This window comes from Urocitellus parryii, chromosome 6 (genome assembly GCF_045843805.1).
Source record: "Urocitellus parryii isolate mUroPar1 chromosome 6, mUroPar1.hap1, whole genome shotgun sequence".
NCBI lineage: Eukaryota > Metazoa > Chordata > Mammalia > Rodentia > Sciuridae > Urocitellus > Urocitellus parryii.
The window spans coordinates 187,623,277-187,645,435 of NC_135536.1; the positions used below are offsets into that span (position 1 = coordinate 187,623,277).

At 42.6% G+C, this 22,159-nt stretch overlaps 2 protein-coding genes across 2 annotated transcripts in view; one reads left to right on the forward strand and one right to left on the reverse strand.

Moving 5' to 3' along the window:
- The window catches only part of Rtf2 (replication termination factor 2), a 46,095-nt gene that overhangs the window by 8,540 nt on the left and 15,396 nt on the right, over positions 1-22,159 (reverse strand). The window lies entirely within an intron of this gene.
- On the forward strand, positions 12,545-19,358 carry LOC113195300 (putative beta-1,3-galactosyl-O-glycosyl-glycoprotein beta-1,6-N-acetylglucosaminyltransferase 7). The gene is made up of 3 exons (XM_026406776.2): positions 12,545-13,511; positions 14,814-14,909; positions 19,132-19,358. Exons 1-3 carry the CDS (start codon positions 12,545-12,547, stop codon positions 19,356-19,358), a joined length of 1,290 nt encoding a protein of 429 aa, XP_026262561.1.

The window sequence follows — 22,159 nt, forward strand, 5'->3', positions numbered from 1 at the left end:
AACATCCTACTATACAAAGGACAGTCCTCACCACTGAGGCACCTAGTCCAAAATGCTACTCATGCTGAAGCTGAGAAACTCTGGGCTAGGGTCTAAATACCTAAATGCAACAAACATTTTTAAAAGAATTGGAATTTATAGAAAAACTTGTTCATCACTAGGGTAAGAAATGTCACCTAGAGCAAGAAAAAGGCAGAAGCTATAAAGGTTAACAACTTTTATTATATAAAAATGTCAATCTGGGGCTGGGGTTGTAGCTCAGTGGTAGAGCGCTTGCCTAGCATTTGTTGAGGCCCTGGATTTGATCCTCAACACAACATAAGAAAAGTATATAAGATAAAGGTACTATATCGATCTACAACTACAAGAAATATTTTTTTATAAAATTACAACTTAAATGACAAAGTCACAATACACGAAATAAAATATAAGTCAAAAGCTAAGAGAAAATACTTGCAGCAGATACGACATTCAAAGGATAAATTTACAGAACACAATCATGTTTACATAAGAACCCTTTATAAAATCCTCCTGGACAGCATCCTCTAAAAAAAGGCAACTACACAGAAAGGGTCTGAACAGCCAAGCCATGGCCGCTGAGCACATTTTCTTGTGACCCTGCCACTCTCAACTCTGAAAACACAAACTAGAGGTTGGTGGCAGTGTCCCGCTGGGATGTTCACACAGTTTCCTGTGTCCGTATCTGCACAAGCACACTCTGGAAACGATCTAGCATGTCACCAGATGAGCCGATAAGAAACTGGCATCTGAACAAGACAGAACACTTTTTAACCCTCAAAGAGACCTGCCATCTGACAGCACGGGCAACCCTGGAGGGCAGTGTGCCAAGAGAAACAAGCCAGACAAACAGAGAACCACCGCATGACCTCACTGACATGAGGGACCTAAAAGCTGAGGACACAGGAACATGGTAGAACAATGGCTACCAAGTGTAGTGGGGGGTAGGGGTATGCTAGTAAAAGGACAAACGGGCAGTGATATAGGATGGCAGGTCTAGAGAGCTAGTGTAGCCTGAGGACCAGTTGTCAATGTCATGTTGTACACTGGAAGCTGCTCAGATGCCACAACTCTTATCCTCTCCACACAGATAATTAAGTAAGAAGCTGGAAATGTTCACTTGCTTGACCACTGTAATCATCTCACCACAGACATGTAGTCATCATCTCACACATACATCGAAACATCTTTTTGTACACTTTACACATGTATAATAAAAAAAATAAGCCTCATTTTGAAAGCACAGCTTTCTCAGTATTAACTGAAGCAGTACACCCTAGGCTGAGTCTCGCTATCCCCTGATGCTTGAGAAACGACTGGTACAGTGAGGGTTCCAGTCACTCATTACATTACAAAACTATTTGCTTTTACTGCAATGGGAAGAGTACCGTAAAAAAAGTTTATAGTTTTATTGTACTTATTTCGCCCTGTAAGAGAGCTGGACACCATGCTAAATAAGACATGGTCTCAACCCTCAATGGAAGCGGGGTGGGATCTCCTAAAAATACCGAGTGAAAGAGAAGTGAGCTCACTCTTCCCACCCACCCTATCTAGAAACACGAACTGTTCTTCCCTATCTTACTCTGTAGCTTTCCAACTTGTAGAACATTCTGGGTCTTTAATGTTTTTCCATCTCCATGATTTTTTTTTACAGGGTAGGAGGGAAAAATCATGTTTCACTTCTTAATTCCAGATATTGTGACTAGGACACAGAATGCTGAGTAAGCTCTGGAGAAGGCGGCTTGGCCAGCATTTACATTTCCTATCAAACATGCCTTTCTAAAAAAGATAAAAATATAATTTAACAAAGTTCACATAAAGTGCACAGGTCAATAGCATCTGGAGTAATTTACAGTTGTGCAACCATCACATAATCTAATTTTAGAATACTTTAACACATCCATCAGCACTCATGGTCTCCGCCCTACTTCAGTCATAGGCAGCCACTAATCCACTTTGTCTCTACGGATTTGTTTCTCCTGGACATTTCATATGAATGGATCACACAGTATATGAGTCTTTGTTCTGTGTGTGAACGGCTGCATTCATCAAGTACAATGTTTTCTAGGGTCTTCTATGTCGTAGCAAGTATCAGAACTACATTTCTTTATATTCCGCCCACTAAATTTAACAGCTAGCAGACATCTGAGTTGCTCCCACTTTGGCTCTTATGAATAATACTACTGAGAACATTCACGTGCAAGTCTACATGTAAACATACATTTTCACTTCTGTTGGGAAACCCCTGGGAGTAGAATCACTGGGTCATATATGGACTTCTTGCTCAATCCTAGAGGAAGTGCCTCTCCTCCAAAGACAAACTGCCAAAGCTGCTGATCATTTTACATGCTCCTGAGCAATGCACAGGGATTCCCTTTCCCAACATCCTTACCAACACTGCTTACTGTCAATTATAACATCCTAAATGGTGTGAATGCGATTTTTGTTTGGTTTTGTTTTGGGGTACTGGGGATTAACCACTGAGCCACACCCCCAGCCTTTTTTATTTTGGGACAAGGTCTCATCAAATTGGATAGGGCCTCACTAAATCACTGAGGCTGGCTTTGAACTTGTGGTCCTCCTGCCTCAGCCTTCTGAGCTGCGGGGATTAAAGGTGTGCACCACCATATCTGGCCTCGCTCATTGTTTTTTAATCTGCATTTCACCTAAAACCAGTGATGCTGAGCATCTTTTCATAAGCTTACTGGCCAGTTATATCTTCTTCAGAGAAATGTCTTATTTAAATTTAAATCCTTTGCCAATTTCTTAATTGTGTCATTTGTTTCTTTAATGTTGAGTTGTTCTCTATATATTCTGGATGAGTTCTGTCTTAGTCCATTTGGACTACTATAACAAAATCATTTACACTGGGTAATTCATAAACACAGAAATTTCTTGCTTACAGTTCTAGAGGCTGGAAAGTCCAAGATCAGGCAAAAGCAGATTCGTCATCTATAGGTGAGGGCCCATTCCTCATAATTGGAGCCTCACATGGCTACAGGGGAAGCAGCTCTGTCAGGCCTCTTTTATAAGGGTCTTAACCCATGTGGGAGGGCTTCATCACCTCCAAAAATCTGACCTCTTAGTACTCTTGCACTGGAGATTAGACTTCAGCATATGAACTGGGTGTGTGGGGGGGTACAAGTGTTCAGGCCACAGCAGGTCCCTAATCAGATACAACATTTACAAATGCTCTTTCCCTTCCTGTGGGCTGTCCTTTCACTTTCTGGTTGATGTTCTTTGAAGCATAAAAGTTTTAGATGTGGAATAACTGAGGTTACCAATTTTCTCTTTTACCACTATGCTTTTGGTCTTGTACTTAATAAATCATTGCCCAACCCAAGATCATGAAAATCTGCTCCTGTGTTTTCCCTAAGAGGTCAATCATTTAGCTCAGATGTTTAGACCTGTGATCCTCTTTGATTCCATCTTAATGCCTGACATAAGGGGGAGTCACATGTGGGCATCCAGTTACTCATGCACTGAAAAGATTACTCTTCCTTCCCTTGAGTTGTCTAGGCCCCTTAGTAGAAAATCAATTAACCATAAATGTGAAAGTTAATTTCTGGGCCAATTTTATTCCACTGATTTATCCATTGAGTAGATAAGCCAACAAAATTTTTCCTGATATCTCTAAAGAGCCATTTGATAATATTATAATCATAGATATTAAAAACATTTTACCAAGTAAAGTCTATTACTAACCAAAATGTCCAGTTACTCCATCAGCCAGTATCTGAAAAAAATCCAGGCGGGCACCTTATCATCAAGAAGAAAGGTATTTCTATGCTATCTGTAGGCGAGTGAACAGTGCCTCCAGCAGGCCTCCTTGTGCCCATCATAGGAGACATGCTAAGTCCATGACCTCCTTTCTAGAAAGCAATCTCCACACAGAGAGATGTGGAGGCACTCTTAAAGTTGTCAAAGATTTGGTTAGCACCTCTCAACACATAGAAGACAGCAATCAATGTTTGCTGGCCCTCTTCTGCTTTAACTTAGCTGAATTATTCATTGTGGTTCTTATGTTTAAAAGTGATTATTTTATGCCAACATCAGCTCCTTTTCTAGAGTTTGTCTGAAGAGTTTTTCATGACTGAAGATACTTTCCCTTGACCCAGAAATCCCTAAGGCTGGTGCCACAGAGAAACTATTTGAGTAATTTAAGGAGATCCCAACTAGATGTTTGATTGGGACGCTTCTGAAGATAAGTGGCTTGTGTTCAGGTGCTCCAGGAGGCCAGGCCCAGGGAGGAGGACCCCTGGTAAGTCCCGGGCTAGGGGAGATTCAGATAAGAGAGTTCCTTGGGGGAGGAACATGTCTTTTCCTTGGAGAAGGAATGAAAATGAATCACAGAGATGGAATCAGGTGGAAGAGAAGGCCCAGTGGGGCCTGGAGTTGCAGCTCTGACGTCAGCAACCCTCCTGAGGGCAGAGTCAAAAGGGGAGAGGAGGCAGGTGACCATCCAGCTAGTGTCTCCCTGCCTGCCCTCCAGGATACCTGCTGTAGTTTCTTTGTGGAGTCTTGCTGCTCCTCTTTCCTATGGTGTTGAGGGTCAACAGACTCTCTCCTCTGGAAATGACTGATTATATGCTGTGGACCCTATTCTGCATATAACTTGACCCTGAGTTACTGTATTTTCAAAGCTGAATAAGCCATTCACAATAAAAAGTCAGAAATCATTCACATAAAAACTAAGCTATCTTGCTTGTTCTCTCAAAAATTCAAAAGATCCATTAATACTTAGAGACCTTGGTTGCTTGGACTTGAGTAGGAACATTCCCTTGGGACTGTGTACATAACTCTCTCCATTGCTCCAGGACCTATCACTTGTCCTGATTTCATGCCTGAACTTGGGAATTCAAGTGCAGTGGCTTATCCCCAAAAGGCAAGTGAGACAAGGGTAGGGAGCAGGTTTTCACCCACCATGCCAAGGGTGGGGCTCTTCTCTAGAGTGACCCTTTGCCTTCAGTCTAGAAAGAGGGTAGGGGCTGCTGCAATGGTGCAGTTGGTCCAAAAGGACTGACCTTTTCCCTATGACATATATTATCCTACTAAAACGGTTTCAACTATTGCTGAAATTGTAAGTTCATTTAAAACCTTTGGTTCCGGGGCTGGGGATGTGGCTCAAGCGGTAGCGCGCTCGCCTGGCATGCGTGCGGCCCGGGTTTGATCCTCAGCACCACATACCAACAAAGATGTTGTGTCCGCCAAAAACTAAAAAAAAAATAAATATTAAAAATTCTCTCTCTCTCTCTCCTCTCTCACTCTCTCTTTAAAAAAAAATAAAATAAAATAAAAAAAAATAAAAAAATAAAACCTTTGGTTCCTTTTATTACTGTGACTTAGATGCGCCTGAATTGAGGGAAATGATTAAACATGTGAGGCAAGCACTCTACCCCTGAGCTATCTCCTGGCTCTTAACACATGCTAAGAGAGGAAGGGTATATAGTTAGTATGACAATGTACAAAATGCTTATCACACATCAAAGAAAAATCAGACTAGTAACTTTACTTTTATATGCTCCAGATATTAATTTTTTAAAGTTCTTTTAAAAATCCAGTTTGAAAGTGCCACGAGGAACGAGTTGTAGACTTAGGAGTATCAGGCTAATATACCTATGTATCTACATCACTTAAGCAAATGGAACAGTGGTTTCCCAATCTTCATCCTTACGAACATTATGTGTAACAAGGAGCTGATTGCATGTGTCTGACCTAAGGATTTCACTCCTGTGACAGTTATTCTCTGATTCAGAACCTTGTTTGTTCCCACACAGGACTTCATGGCATGCAGTAAGTGGATGATGCCTGCAAGCCTCTGCATTCTGGAAAACAATGTCTTTTCTCCATTATGCGGCAAGCTCCATTTGGGAGCCATTTTATCTTTTTGCTAAACGAAAGAATGAGAATAGTCTAAAGAAATATTTCAGTCCAGGAATGAAAAGTAATAAAATTTTAAAGCCAAACAGTTCCCCAGGAGTTTACAAAAAATTCACACTCCCTACTCTGAGCACATCCATCACACCACATGGTTTGAGAAAAACAAAAACCAAATTTTATGTTAATCTGAATGCCAAAGAGACAGCTCATTTTGGGCTTTAAAAAATAAAAAATCCCCACTGCATTCATATTGCTTTTTGTTAATTACACACAAGCCATCTGTCCATTTTATCTCTCAAGGCTTTCATTTTCCAAATTTCATTTTAATCAATCTGTATAAAAATTTATGTATGAACCCATTTATTCCTCGTCCATCTCCTTGGGTTCTTCTTGGGTCAGTGCTTTCCTGAGAACCACACAGGCAACTCTCTCCATCGTGTCCTCAGTTGTTCCTGCCATTTCTCTTTGGCTTAGAATGACTTCCTCCTTTCTGATAGAGCAGTGAGAATCAGGTAGAATCCAGCCCAGTCCCCTCCCTCCAGGAATGGCCAGTATGTACATAACTACTGGTCCAGTTCAGCAGCATCCATAGAAGAAACTTCAAGCACACATTTAGGGTACTGGGGACAGTCATAGCAAGACTTCACAAGCTGGCAGGGTAGCCTTTTCATACATAATATGAGCTTTACTTGGTGAATCTTTTTTTATATTTTTTTATTTCTTGTACTGGGGATAGAATTCAGGGGTGTTCTACCACTGAGCTACATCCTAGCCCTTTTTATTTTTTACTTGAGACAGGGTCTTACTAAGAAGTTGCCAAGGCTAGTCTTGAACTTGAGATCCTCCTGCCTGAGCCTCCCAAGCTGCTGGGATTACAGGTGTGCACTACTACGCTTGGTTTCACTTTGTGAATCTTGTTAGGTAAAAAAATGAGAACCTCAACTCATGGAAGATGAAAGTTTCCACAGGAGCATGAAGCACACTGGCTCACTATGGAAAGGCTGCATGAATGCTGCAACACCTTTAGTTACGGAGATCTGGTCCTATCTGCTCAGTTAAGGTCTTTCCATGGCACCCTCAGATCCACTCTACAGAAAAGCAGCATATGCACCAGTCACTCCATTCCACCAGCAGGTGGGGACAATGTGGGCTCATGTGACTCAACTGCCCAGGCCGGTGTCCAGACACATATGAGGAGATGACAAATCTCCACAGTATGTGACTTTTTTCCTTCTTTTTTCTTTGTCCTCAGTACTAGGACGGAACTCAAGGCCAGGTGCATGCCAGGTGGGTGAGTGCTCTGGCACAAAGCTACCCCGGTTCCCTGATGATGTGACTGACATCCCTTGGTGTCACTATTCTTAGTAGATCTGTCTACAGTGAACTTAAAAAGAGTTCATGAAAAACCCTTTAGAACCTGAGGAGGAAAGGACGTTAAGAGGACAGGAGCCCAAAGGTGGAAGGGAGAGCAGAGCCAACCAAGGGGAGCAGGCGGGACCCGCCCACATTGCTGGGGGAGCTAGAGAGGACAGGGTGCTCAAGGATCACCTTGCTCCCAGAGATGGTGCCTGTGAGCAACACTGGAGCCCCATGCTTCAGCTGGATAGTATTCAGGAAGATGTGAGATTTTTAAATGACTTTTTTTTATCACTCTAATGAAAAGGGGTCAGATAACTAAATTTTTGGCTCCTATTTTTAAAAGCATTTAACACATCTGACCCATGAATGCCAGGATTTCACCTAACAGTTTCCAGAATGCAAGCTTGCCCTGCTGCCCTTCATCAGAGCAGGGTCTTCTCTTGCCTGGTTTTGTTTCTTCAGCAGGTGACCCAGTCTTGAAGAAATGGAGAAGCAACAACAACAACTATTTTTCCATCTACATGACAGAATCAATGAGAATGCAACTCTCTGGGGATGCAAAGGCAGCACGGCCTGCCAGGCAACTCCAGAGAGGGAGCCACTGCCCAGGAAGCCACAGGGAGGAGAAGAGGTGGCAGAGGCCCTGCCAGGATCCCCACTTCGCAGAAGGCAGCAGCATCTTCTGGTGAGTGTCTTTAACTTCGCAGGTCCAGGAGTGCACAGGTTAAGTGTAATTTACCTCTGAAGTAAAAGTGTGTTTTTCTTCATTCCCTTTATGGCTTTAAATAAAAGACTAGACTCTGACTAACATTTCAAATGCAGATTTGTGGGTATCTTTTGAAAAACAGTCTCACTTTTTGTTTAAGCCAAAGAAAATAAAAGTGGAATATTTTCACAGTATGAGGTCAACTAGATTTTTAAATTTAAAATGCTACCACCTGTTAATTCCTTACAGGGAGGTAATAACTAAATCAACCTCCAGGCCATGTCCAAATCTTCAATTCTCATTTTGTGCCAGTAATGAAAACAGACTGTTTTATTGGTTGTGGTCATTTTGAGTGGATATCCTAAAATGAAGTTTTCTTCTTTACTTCAAAATGGCTTACAAAAGTTTACACATGTCAAAGGAGCAAGCTTGCTGTGATTAAGACTTCCACTTTCCTGGATAGCTGAACAGTTTTTGATTTCAAAACAAGCCCAACTAACACAGTAAACCCAAATGGTTCAAGGAAAAGTGTTCCTGTCCAGGGTGCTCTGTACATTATTCTGAGCCTAAAAATGACAAAAGTAACAGACACACTGCTGTGGCCCTGGCCACTTCAGACAGGCACAGTGAATGGAGAGAGACCCAGGCTCTGGTGGTCAGGGACACAGACCTCCAGGGAATGAGAGCTGATGAGATGCCTGGGCTGGTGAGCGCTGAGCAACTCCTGGGGCCAGCCAGGCTCAGCATGGCACCACTCCTGCACTCCTGCACCCACCCAGCACGCTTAGGAGGCTGCCGTCAAAGCCCATATTCCCAGTCTCCAAGCCAAATATCAGGTTCTCAATAAGGTAAATGTGATAATGAGCATTGCTGTTTTTTTTTCTTTAAATAAATATCTGAAAAACTTTGAGTATTAAATAAATTGTTTCTGCTGATTAAACTTATATTAATGTCTTAAAGCAATAATATTTTAGAATATATGACAAGATACTTTAAGTTCATCTTGAAAGATGCCCATCTATTATACATATTTACTTGCTGGAATTACCTTTAAAAGAAAAGACTAAAGAAAAACAAAGTCTAAAAAATTCAGCATAAAAGTGAGTGCTTATGAAGAGCCAGTACCAACCCCCACAACAGGCCTTCCCAACAAATTAAATCTCATTTCAACAAATTTCGAATGCCTGCTCTAAAAAAACGGCCCTGGGGTGACTCATGGCACCAAACCCACTACTGAGGCTTGCTGGGAGTGGGGAGGGAGAGCACAGAATGAACATGGACGGTAGGTAAAATGTTCTGAAACGATTCCTGGGAAGTACATTGGGCTTAGACAAAAACACAAGATGCAGGACAATTCCACTGAGAACTATAATGAAATTATTCCTGTAACTGATCAGAATTCAGCACTGGATAAAGGGGGAAAGTCACACTCTACCTTTGCTCCACCTTTAAGCCACTGTAGCCATGGCTTTGATCCCTGTCTCATGGCTGCATTCTGCAGTGTTTCCTGACTGTGGCATGGCTTCAGTCCACTGTGTAAGCTTCATGTTATTTGCTATCTGGAAGCTATTTAATTCTACATATGTTACAATACTGTAACAATGCTCCTGTTCAAAGGCTGCAGCTATGGGGTAGCAAAGATTACTAAAGCACACATGGACTAAGAAAGACAACCTAAGGAAAGGCAGTATGTGGCAAAAGCCTCAAAGTGATCTCACATGCCCAAGAATTTAGAAGCCATGTGGGATTTAATAAAGCCCAGGAACAGGACATAGAGTGGTAAGAATGCCCAGGCTGGACAAAGAACCCGAATGTCAATTCCATATACTTATGGATAATGTGTGTCCTTTCTTTCTAAAGCCTTTAAGGAAATACATATTTAAAATTTTGTGGAGAAAAAAAAATGGCTCAAAAAATCAGTAAGATTATACTTCTTTAGGATTTCACATTTACACTTGGAAGACACTACCTACTTTTCTTGGAAATTAATTTAGTGACAGAAAGTCATAGGTGTAATGAACACATTTCGTTATGGATAAAAAAGTTGACTTTACAATAGAGAAAACGACACCTGAGAACAGCTAGAAAATGCTTGCAAAGCAGAACAGAGTCACCATTACCGTAAAAGGGAAAATTGCCAGCCCCAAAGAGTAACCCTGTTATTTTCACATTATCCCCTGGATGTCATGTTCAAGAGAGAGCAAGAACTATTTATTTTCATCAGCAATGCAATCTTCAAAGACCTCATAACAACACCTGACCTGTCAGCCTCACAAAGCCTTCGCTGAAGTAATAACAGAAAGATAAACTGCAGGTGGCATTCCAGTAGGTAACTATTCTGAATTTCAAAGTGAACCAGAGCCAGAGTTAAGCTGGCAGCTGTAAAAAGCTGCACTGTCAGAATAAGGAGGAGAGGTAACCAGTCCCCACGCCACCAGCTCCCCCTTCCTGCCTGTGTCTATGAAGAGAGGAAACCCACTCAGTCAGGTTCCACCCTGAAGGACAACGGGCTACCCCTGGGGCTGGTCTTCATTTAATTACATAAACTACTGAAAATACCCAATCCCCTGGGCTCTGCCACTTCTGGCTGGTCAGGGTTACATGAGAGAGGGCTATGTGGGGACAATGTGTCTGCACAGAGGGGCTTACTTCTACCACAGGAGCAAAACCAAGGCAAGAGACAAAACTTCACCTCCCTGCCCCGCAAACTACAGCTACAACACAGGAAGAGATGTGACAAAAAACTACACTATATGGCTTACCTGTAATCAAAGTTTCTAAACACTGTAAAAAGCTTTGCTTTCATTTTAAGAAGGTGTTTTCTTTCCATTCCATTTCTAATTTTATTACACAGCTTTGTTTATTTTAGAGACCATACATGAAAATGCTGAGTTTTACGTTTACAAAGTACTATGTAATTTATAAAATATCTTTAAGGTTTGACATTTGGGGCAATCAACATTTACTGCACCACCATAGAACATCATTACCTGGCTGGTACATGTGGACAGGGGCAGCTTTTTACTTTTCAAGCATACTGGGTAGAAAGAGGCCGTACAATGAAAATAAATATAAAACATTTAAAAAATCCACAATCAACATATATTTGTGGATTTCAATGCCTCACAGTCAAGAACACAAGGATAATTCAAAATGCTGTCTGGTCAATCTGAACAGCACGTGTAATGATGAGAGGACAGGCAAGGCATTATGTCAACTCCAGGACAGAACTCCCGTCCAAAGAACAGAGGCTTCTGAAGAACAGGACACAGAAAAAGACATGGCTTTTTATGGGAACAGAGAGACATGACTCAAATGACATTTTAGCTCACAAATTTCCTACCCTAAATTTCTGAGAATGGTAGCACTAATATTTAACTAATTAAAAGACTTTTGATTACTTTTTGCTATGGCTACACCTATTCATATACCTACATATAGATCAAGATAGGCAACTACATTTTCATCAAATAACTTCATTAGATAAAGACATTGTATTTAATCAGTAAAGTATTCCTTTAAAACAATTCATAAACGAATTCAAAAGATTTAGGTTTATAATCACAAAATTTGTCTTACTTTGTCATTCGCTTTACTGAAAAGACGTAATTTCAACATAATACAGAATAATGGCATAAATAAATGGGGAAAACACTTGAAAATATCTCAACATCTTCAGTCAGCAGGGAGATGCAGAGTCAAACCCCAAGGACCCACCACTCCATGCTTATTAGAATAGCTACAGTTAAAACACCTGATCTCACCCAGCGCTGACAGGATGCAAAGCAAGTGGACTTGCATATACTGCTGCTTCAGCCACTCTGGAAAACAGCCTGGGGGTGTCACGGGGTGGGGGGGGATGTAGTGATGAGTGGACCAGCTATAGCACCATCTGATGTTTAGCCAAGAAAACGAAAATACCTGCCCACACAGGCTGGTACGCAATGCTTATAGCATCCCTGAAACACAAACTGGCAACGACTTAAATGCCCATCAGCAGAGGAATGCACCAACTGCGCCCAGTCATACGATTGAATACAGCAGTAAGAAAGAACAGGGATAAACACAATGACAAGGACGATTCTAAGCAGCATTATCATAAGTGAAAAACACCAGGCAGAGAAAGTACATGCTATAAAATTCTAGAATATGCAAATGAATCCAGAATGACAGAAAGCCTGCCAGTGAGTGCTCAGAGGTGGGGATGGCAAGAGGGAAGGGTTAAAACTCAGGGGTGGGGAGAACGCTTGTTATCTTCACTGTGGTGGTGGTTTCTCAAACATTCAAATACATAAAAACTGGCTCTATTCTAGTCAGCTGGTGGTATGCAGCTCAGCCCAGCTGAGCAAGGGGATTACCTGAGACCAGGTCTTTGAGCCCAGTCTGGGCAACATGACATGAGACCTTGTCACAAACAAAACACTGGTAAAATTATGAACTTTAAATACATGTAGTTTTAGTATGCTTTGATAAAGTTGGAAAAAAAGTTACAACACTCTAAATTCTACCTGTTGTTCTTTTAGGAAATTTAAAGAAAAACTTTCCGACTGCTGTAATCAGAATGCGCTCAGAACTCAAAACATGAGCCAACTTCGAGCCACAAAGCCTGGGCTCCTCGTGTGTGTAGCAATTTGCATCTTCGTTTTCCTTTACTTAAGAAGCCCAGATCTTGAGGAAGCAGAGGAGGCGCCCACCTCTCCAGAAGCAGTGGAATGTGGCTTCTATCCAGATGAACTATGTTCAGCTTTATTTCAAGGGAAAGAGGCAGCTCCCCAAATTGCAAAATTCTGTAAAAACCCTCAAACAACTGGAATATTTGCTTATTTACGTACACCAGGAAACTGCTCCAGGATTTCCCAAGGACTGCACTTCATAACCAGGCCCCTGTCTGCAGAAGAGGGTAATTTCTCTTTGGCATATATTATAACCATTCACAAGGAGCTGGCCATGTTTGTGCAGCTTCTCAGAGCTATTTATGCACCTCAAAATGTTTACTGTATTCATGTTGATGAAAAGGTTTCAAAGAAGTATAAGACTGTGGTGCAAAGCCTGGTTGACTGTTTTGAAAACATCTTTATTTCAAAGAGACAGAAGGTGGTTCATGCTGGCCTTACAAGACTACAGGCAGACATTAATTGTATGAAAGATCTAGTCCAATCCAAATTTCAATGGAACTATGTCATTAATCTTTGTGGACAAGATTTTCCAATCAAAACCAACAAAGAAATCATACACCACATCAGAAGCAAATGGAATGATAAAAATATTACTCCTGGAGTAATACATCCACTAAACATTACATCCGAGGCCAGTCAAAATCATCCTGAGCCCAGTCCTGAAGGAAATGTCTACATATCTCCAAATAAAAAATTCAAACACAAGCCACCTCATAACCTAAAAATTTACTTTGGAAGTGCTTACTACATACTCACAAGAAAGTTTGTGGAGTTCATACTGACTGACATCCGTGCAAAAGACATGCTTCAGTGGTCCAAACACATCCTCAACCCAGAGCAGCACTACTGGGTGACCTTAAATCAACTAAAAGGTAAGCGCCATCCGACCATACAAATGTCTGCTCAGGTCAGAAGCAACCGTAGGAGTCTCATTCTTTTTTTTTTTTTTTTTTTTTTTTTAGAGACAGTGAGAGAGGAGAGAGACAGAGACAGAGAGAGAGAGAGAGAGAGAGAGAGAGAATTTTTAATATTTATTTTTTAGTTCTCGGCGGACACAACATCTTTGTTGGTACGTGGTGCTGAGGATCGAACCCAGGCCGCACGCATGCCAGGCAAGCGCGATACCGCTTGAGCCACATCCCCAGCCCCAAGTCTCATTCTTAATTGAAGATGCTTTCTATTTAGCTGTCTTCCTGTGGCTTTGTAAATGCCTGCTTGAGGAATCCAGGTCTTTGGTTTTAGGAGTCTGACATTAGCAAAGGCCACAGGTTCCCAAGCAAACATGGCTGTATTTGTTCCCTCTGTAGAAAGGAGTCTGGCATTTTGCCTTCACCTCAGCCAGAGCCTTTTGAAAATGCTGAGCATAACTTTTTGGAAAGTTCTTCATTCTTCCTTCACTTGATAAACACTACTGGAGATGCATAGGGTCAAATGGTGTGCAAACGGCCATTAAGAATGGAAAATATTAGGGGCTGGGGACAAAGCTCAGTTGGTAGAGTGCTTGCCTTGCATGCACAAGGCCCTGGTCTCAATCCCCAGCACCATAAAAAGGAAAATATTAAAGCTGGTTGGTTTTTTTGTTGCAAATCTAATACTTTGGATAGGTTCTCCAAGGCAGAGGGAAATCTAACACCCTCCTCTAGGTGGACTTAAGTATTTCCTCTTTGTAAATGGCCAACTGGCTCCTCAGGTGCATGGCTTTAGGCTTAAAAAGCCACGCTCATCAGTCCAGAACACTGTGCAAAGGACCTGGCAGAGACTGCCGAGACCCCTTTTAAAATCCCATACCTGTTTTAAGTCCCAATTTCAAATCACTGGAGAGGCTGTTCCAGAACAATCAAAATCCAAGAACCCCCATGACCACGAAGAGCACCCAACTTACATGAATGAGTTACAGGGGAGGCAAAGGGATGAAAGAACACCAGGCACATAGATGCAGAGCCCGGCCCTTGGTCGACCCTGACATCACCACCAGAGTGGTACACCACCTGCCCACGAGTGCTAGCCCCTGGTAGGACATAACCAATGAGGCGCCTCAGCCAACAATGGACTGCCCCCTGTCCTTCTCACTGACTGCCTGATCTAGAGGGAACGGCAATGACCTTGCAGAAGAACTTGTACTAAAAGTTCAGGAAGCTGGGTCCACAATGTGTGTGTTGGTTGTGTCTCCTTAGATGCTCCAGGTGCTACGCCAGATGCTGGCTGGGAAGGGAACATTCGAGCCATGAAGAGGAGAGCAGAGGAAGGAAGTGTCCATGACGGATGTAGAGGTAAAAGCCAGCAAAGCAAGGCTACGCAACCTGATACAGAAATCACACAGCTGCTGCCTCAACAGTGGTGGGGGCCGCTGCAACCAGGCTTGACCTGGAGTCAATGGCCACCCAACAGCATGGGTGTCAATGTATACAACATTTTTAATTTAACATAAGCTCCACACAGAAAAGGTACAATTCTTAAACATACCTGGGGTTAAACTTTCACAAGGTGAATAAGCAGGGTCATAACTGAATAAGTTTTTAGATAAAAGTCACAAGCTATCTGAATTTTTCTTAAATCTGCTTTTAGAATTCAAACCCAACATTGACTAAAAACGAGCCCTGTGTTCGCTGTGCATTAGAATATAAGACTGAATAACGCAGGTGCCAGATGACAGTGGGGCGAGCCAACTGCTGCCATGCGCAACTGCCTGCTACTTCTTTATATAAACAAAGTTTTACTGGAACAAAGCCACACCCATGTGCTTGTTTTACTGTTTGTTTTTGTTTGGTACTGGGAATGAACCCAGGGTTGCTCTACCGCTGAGCTACATCCCAGACATTTTTTTTTTTTTTTGAGACAATGTCTCACTAAATTGTATAGTCTGGACTCCAACTTACAATCCTCCTGCCTCAACCTCCCAAGTCACTGGGATTATAGGTGTGCACCACCATGCCCAGCAGTACCTTATTTATGACAGTGAAGGGCAGAACTGAGTAGGGACCCAGAAAGCCCAAAACATGTCCTCTCTGGCCTTTTACAGATAGTCTGCTATGCCCTCTCTGGAGCATCGGGCCTCACATTTGTCTTACCTGCATGCTTTCTAAAAGAAATAAGGAAAAGAGATTATTACATTTTTAAGTAATTCAAAGTTTATCCCCCCCAATCTATTCCTCGTCTTTTTAGTGTCCCAGAGATTTTAATCATGGGAGGGGATAGATGGACACCCCAAAGACGGGTTTTGGATGGGGAGCATGTGCCTTTATTCCATGAAAAGTCTAGAGGAAACTGATTGGGTGCAGAGGGGCTCTTGGCACACCAGGCTGGGGGATGCCTAGAGAGAGACACTGGAATGTGGCTCCTGTGGACCTCTTCTGGCCCACTGTCCCCATTCCCCCACCCCCAAGATGGCTGCTTGGGAGGTGCAGTAGTGTAGGGGAGAACAAGATGCAGGACAGGCAGCTCGCAGTTCAATGTCAAGGAGTTCAGCAGAGATGCCAATGCTGTGAGAGCTCATGAAAGGAAAATGGCAGGGGGTGCCCAGCCTTCAGGTGGAGCTGCAAACAGTAGTGAATAGAGAATGCAGAAGACCCAAGCAAAGCTACATGAAGGTGGCTGTGGCAGAGCATCCCCTCTGCAAAGATACTTGGGCCCTGCAGTTTGTCCATAAGTAGTTTCCTAGCCACAGGCGGGGAACTACTGCAGAGATGGGACGACCTGTTCTAATAGTGCATTTGGGTATGGCCTCTGGGTTTGACTAGACAAGCAAAATAAACCAAGTTCAGTTAGTTTTCTAGCTATTAAAAAGACTGACCCAGGGGCTGGGGATGTGGCTCCAGCGGTAGTGCGCTCGCCTAGCATGTGCGGGGCGCTGGGTTTGATCCTCAGTACCACATAAAAAATTTTAAAAAATAAAGATGTTGTGTCCATCGAAAACTAAAAAATAAATATTAAAAAAAAGACTGACCCCAAATACATGGGCTATAGGTAAATGAAAATGTAAACTTTGATGTCAGAATAGTTCAAAGACAAGTAATTCTTGTGGCCTTGTGCACCTCCACCTCCTGAGAGGTAGCAGCAGAAGAGCTGGGATTTTTTCCCTTTTGCCTTGTTGGTAGGGGTGGGGATGAATTTGTGCACACTGGGCAAGTGCACCACCAGTGAGCTATGCCCCACTCCTGGGGTAAACATTCCATGAAGTATCTTTCAATGGGTAGACATGATTCAACTCGGGAGCTCTTCACAGGGCAAGAAGGCAACAGCGCAATAGCAGGTTGACAAACAGCTTGCCTTTCATTAGGAAGCAGGCACTCCTGCCTAATTACCACAGGGGTGGCTAGGACCAGTACCTAAGTGCTCAGAAAAGCAGGGGGCTTAGATGCTCCCTGAAAATGGTGTGCAAGTGGTGGAAGAAGGGTTATGGCTACCAATAATACAGTAATGGCTCAGGAATACAGTAATGGCTAAAGATTTACACGGTGGCAACCTGAATGTTTCAACAACAGCACTGCCCCTAACTGCAAAGAGTTCAGAAAGTTCTTACTATCACTGGCTTCAGGGTACAAACTGTTTGGGTATGGCCCCTGGGTTTGACTAGACAAGCAAAATAAACCAAGTTCAGTTAGTTGGCTGAACAGCAGTCACACAGCCACATGTGGGCAGCATTCAGATCAGCACTGACTCAGGCCAAGCACTAGGGGTAGAAACGGTGGTACACCTTCCGGAGCCTGCACTCATCCTCACAAGCACTCTCAGGTAGACGCTAGTATCCGACCCCAGGCTCACCTAGTCCTAAAGCCACACCCAAATGCACAGGAAGGGCAGAGTTGGGTCTCAAAGAAGGTGCAGCTGCCCATGGCAACAACACTGGCCAGCTCACATTCAACCCTGCCACAGAATGCCAATATCCCACAATAACCAGCAGCCAAGAGCTCCTTTATTTTTAATTACCCACACAGCATTAACAGGACCTTGAAAATGTTCCATTTTTTCTGTTTCCTTCTAGTTCAAACCCATATGCATCTAATCAACAGTTATGAAGTTATGATCAAGGGGTAGCTGATTCATTGCTCACTTATGTCCTGTTTTTCACATTGCTTATCTTTGAACTTAGACTTTTCAACTACTTAGATATTATTGAGATTCCATCACTTTGTACCAAGAGTGTTTATCAGTTATCCAGGCATGGTGGCACACACCTGAAATCCTTGCAACTCAGGAGGATTGCAAGTTCAACACCAGTCCAGGAAACTTATGAAATCCTGTCTCGAATATATATATGGTTTTTTATGGCTGGGGATGTAGCTCAGGAATAAAGCACCCCTGGGTCCTGTTTCCAGTACCCCCCCCCACACACACACAAAAAAAGTCCATCACTTAAAAAATGTTTCATCATGATAATAGCTGCCACCAGTGCCATGCCTACCAAGTGCCAGTTCTAGGCCCTTTACATAGACTCTGCTCAGCAGAAGCAGAGTTCCTTCTGATTTTATTTCAGTCTTATAAACAACATTAGACTTTTCAGTTTGCAGTACCCTCTCCCTTTTAAAACACTATTTCCTGGGCCGATATAGGGAGGGCAAAAGAAGGAGCTCAGCAGTGAGAGGGCAGGGTCACCAAATGGACAGGCCTCTGCTCCAGAGCTGAGACCTCACTTCTCACCTGCAAACTGAGGGTACAAATGGAAACCACATCAGTGTGGTATCGAGAGGATCAAGAGAGCAGAAGGTACCACACACAGTGTGAGGCACTAGAAATGCCACAGGGTTTGTCTCAAAGGGATCCCATCAGCACTGCTTCCAAACGCAATTTCCCTTTTAATTACACATGACATGCTCACTCTGCAAAATCAATGAAAGACAGAGCGATGTTCATTAAAACTAACACTTTCTTGATAAACTACTCACGACCTAGGAAAAGACTTGGTTGTGGAATCAGAACCTAACAGAGTAGGGCAAGGTGGTGCACACCTGTAATCCCAAGCAACTTGGGAGGCTGAGGCAAGAGAATCCCAAGTTTGAGGCCAGCCCGGGCAACTTTATTTTGATACTTTGACTCAAAATAAAATAAAAGGGGCAGGGTGTATATTATAGCTCAATGCTGTGGGTCCAATCCTCAGGTACACACACACACACACACACACACACACACACACACCAAAAAAAAAAAAAAAACACCTATCAGAATTTAGATTTTACCAGGCAAATGAGTGCTACTTCAACTCCCTGTGCCACAACTAGCTAGGATTCCACAGTATTCACCTAAGGCAGCCACGCAAGTATAAAACATTTTAGAAATCATAAACAAAAAGAACGAAAATGCTCCTTTTTCACCTTAAATTCAGAACTCAAAACACAAAAGCCTCGGCTAAAGCAATCACAGAAATGCTATTGATCTGAACTCTTATGAAGGTGCAGAGGCTGTCAGATGCCATCAGAAGCAGCACAGCCTCTTTTCTGTGTGAATGTGAACTGCGAGGAAACAACGGCAGCTCAGTTTTCGTCTTTCTTCTTGTAGGCCACTACATCCAAGACACCTGTGTGTACGGACTAGGAGACCTGCCATGGATCATTAAGTCACCTTCTCTGTTTGCCAACAAATTCGAACCCTCCTCAGACCCACTTGTGGTCACATGCTTAGAGAGGCGGCACCGACTTCAGACCCTAAGGCAGGCAGAAGTCCCCGTTGAACCACACTGGAGTTTCCAACAGGAAACTCATTTCAACATGAAACTGACCCACTAAGCAGCGTGAACGCTCTTTTTGGGATCACTCTGTTTCCTGACTTGAAACAAGAGGACGAACCAAAAGAGAAAGAATGGGACAAGACCAGTCCTAAAATGAACTCAGAAGCATGCTATTGACAAGACTTTACTATTGATTACAGGCCACTTTTATAGCTTTGAGAAAGAAATCACAAGAGAAAAAATAACTCAAGCTACCAGTGGTGACATATGGAGAAACATCTGGAAACAGACAGCTTCAGGAGATGGTTGCTGAAAACCTGGGTTTTCCAAATGCTGAGATCCAGGTTCAAGCTGGAGCTAAGAGCAACACATCTTGTTCTGAGGGCCTGGAACTCTTGTATAGAGACAATAACGGACAAGCTCCCACTGAAAATGAAAACATGTTTATCTAAAGTTGTCCTTATTGGCTGAGAACAATATTACCTTATTCTGGAGAACCCTAGAAAAATACCCAACCGTTAATTTCTCTGGGTCAAATAAGTCCATGTGGAGTGGAAACACCTGAGTGCCCGACACCACCACAGCTGTAGGGGACGCTGGACGATGAAAATGTGGTGAGAAAGACAGAGGCAGTGAGTGAATCTTGATTTCTAACTTTTATATTTTTAATTAATTTAACTTCAGATACTATATACACGTGTGGTGCAGGGCTACTGTGACAGAGCCAGGCCTAAGGCACTGACAGTCTGAACTACCTCCAGCCACAGATCCAGCTCTCCTCCCTCGCAGGGTCCCTGTTTTATTGTTGCTGCTCATTGAGAATTTTATACACACTAGTTGAAAACTTTCTCTAAAAGTGTTCGTGGCATCACACAGGATTGAAGTATAAAGCCACTAAAGAACACAGCATAAAACAACTAAAAAAGGAAAAGCAGGAGGAAACTAAAGAAGTGAACATATTTCAAAGGCAAACTGCAAGCACCTCAGTAAACTCAACCTTCCCACACATACAAATAAAATCACAGCCCTGGAGAGGCAGGAGAGGAAGAGTGGTTCTGAAGGCAAGCACCACAGGCCAAATTTAAGTGAACCACAGAACAGGAAGATCTTGATTTAAATGAACATTTCTTCCCCTGAAAACGCACAGAAAATATCAGCAGTACCAGAAAGATGACAGGAGTCTCCTGTAGCACACCACCATTTTGCTTCAGTCTTCCAGGCAAATAGCATTCTCAAAGGTACCAACTGAGACATCCTGACTGCCTGGCTTCACCATAATCATGTGCTCTGCATTTTATAAAAACTCACTAGTGACTGGATGCAAGCCACATTAAAAAAAAAAAGAAACTTAAGTCTTTTCAATGTACTTGAAACATGGGTGTATGGTGCAGGGCTACTATGACAGAGCCAGGCCTAAGGCACTGCCTTCACTCCATTTCAGTGTCAATCCTTAGAACAGTCATACACTATGAAGAGTGACCTGATACATCAGAATAACTACCACCAGGGCTACTGTGAGGATCGAATGTGTTATCATAGAAGCAGCACTCAGAATAACATCTAATGCTTTCGCAGAGCAGGAAACTGGGGCACAGGCAGGCAATGAAACCTTCCCAGGATCACTGGGCTCGGAAGCTGGCACTGGAGCAGGCAAGCAGTCTGGCTGCAGAGTCCAGGCCATCACTCAACTCCATGAGGTCTGTGCCCTCATTGGAAGGGGCACAGACCTGCCCCTGCCCTGCAGGATCCAATACTATCACAAACATAGCTTCCTAAACAATAAAAGTAAGAAAGTAACATAAGAGACAGTGCAACAAAGCAGCTTGGGACCTGAGCTCTGGTGGAGTTTTGGGGGAGGCAATGGATTAACAGGGTGAGAGACAGATGGCCACTCTGACTATGGAAGGCTAAGAGGTCAGGCAAGTGGCAGCCTGTTAGTATCAAACCAAGAAGAAGCCAATGTTTGGTCTATTCTGAACCAGACTCTATGTGTACTCATTTGTAAAGTAAAAGGAAAAATTAAATCATAGGTAAAAAAAAAATGTCTGAAATACATTGGCAAGGCCATATATTATGTGATTCCCTGAAGCTAAACATTAATTAAGACCATAGAAATTGCAGAAATCTTAACCTGGAAGAGGCCAGGGTCTGGAAATTAGAATTAGGATATCAATTTTGAAAATATTTCCTTTCCTAAGTAATCTTTCCCTTTCTACTCCGCTTACTTCATAAAATGAATGCAAAAAGACAACATCAGCACACATAGTTTTACTTCTTATTTTAAAACAACCACAAATCCCATTCACCTACCTAGAAAGCCCAAATATACAAAGCCAGAAAGTTAGCAAGCCAAAAACTACTTATCATACCCCTAACATCTGCTCAGCAGCACTTTTCACATTTTACTACTATGCATACAAATCATCTGGCAATCTTCTCAAAGTGCAAATTCTATTTCAACAGGTCTGAATTAGGGCTGAAATTCTGCATTTCTTAAAAAAAATCAAACAAACTCTCAGGTGATGCTAATATCACACATCTATGGATCGTGCTCTAAGTAACAAGCACATCATTTGTTGGCATCTCATAATTACTCCAATTGCTGCTGCTTCTTACAAGAAGTGAAGAACACAGTAGGGAATACAATTAACTTTTTGGCTACTGATTTGTTTACAGTAAAAATAAAACAAAAACCCTAGCAACTGTATCTGTCTGGATCCTGTTAACTGAAATCAAGTGCACACACCATGTGTTTTCCAACATGGGACCAAGGCTATTTCAAACCCTTTAATCTCTTCTAGTGAGCTGAAAAGTCCAATGTCAGTGAAACCACGGACGTGCACACCTGTGATCCCAGCA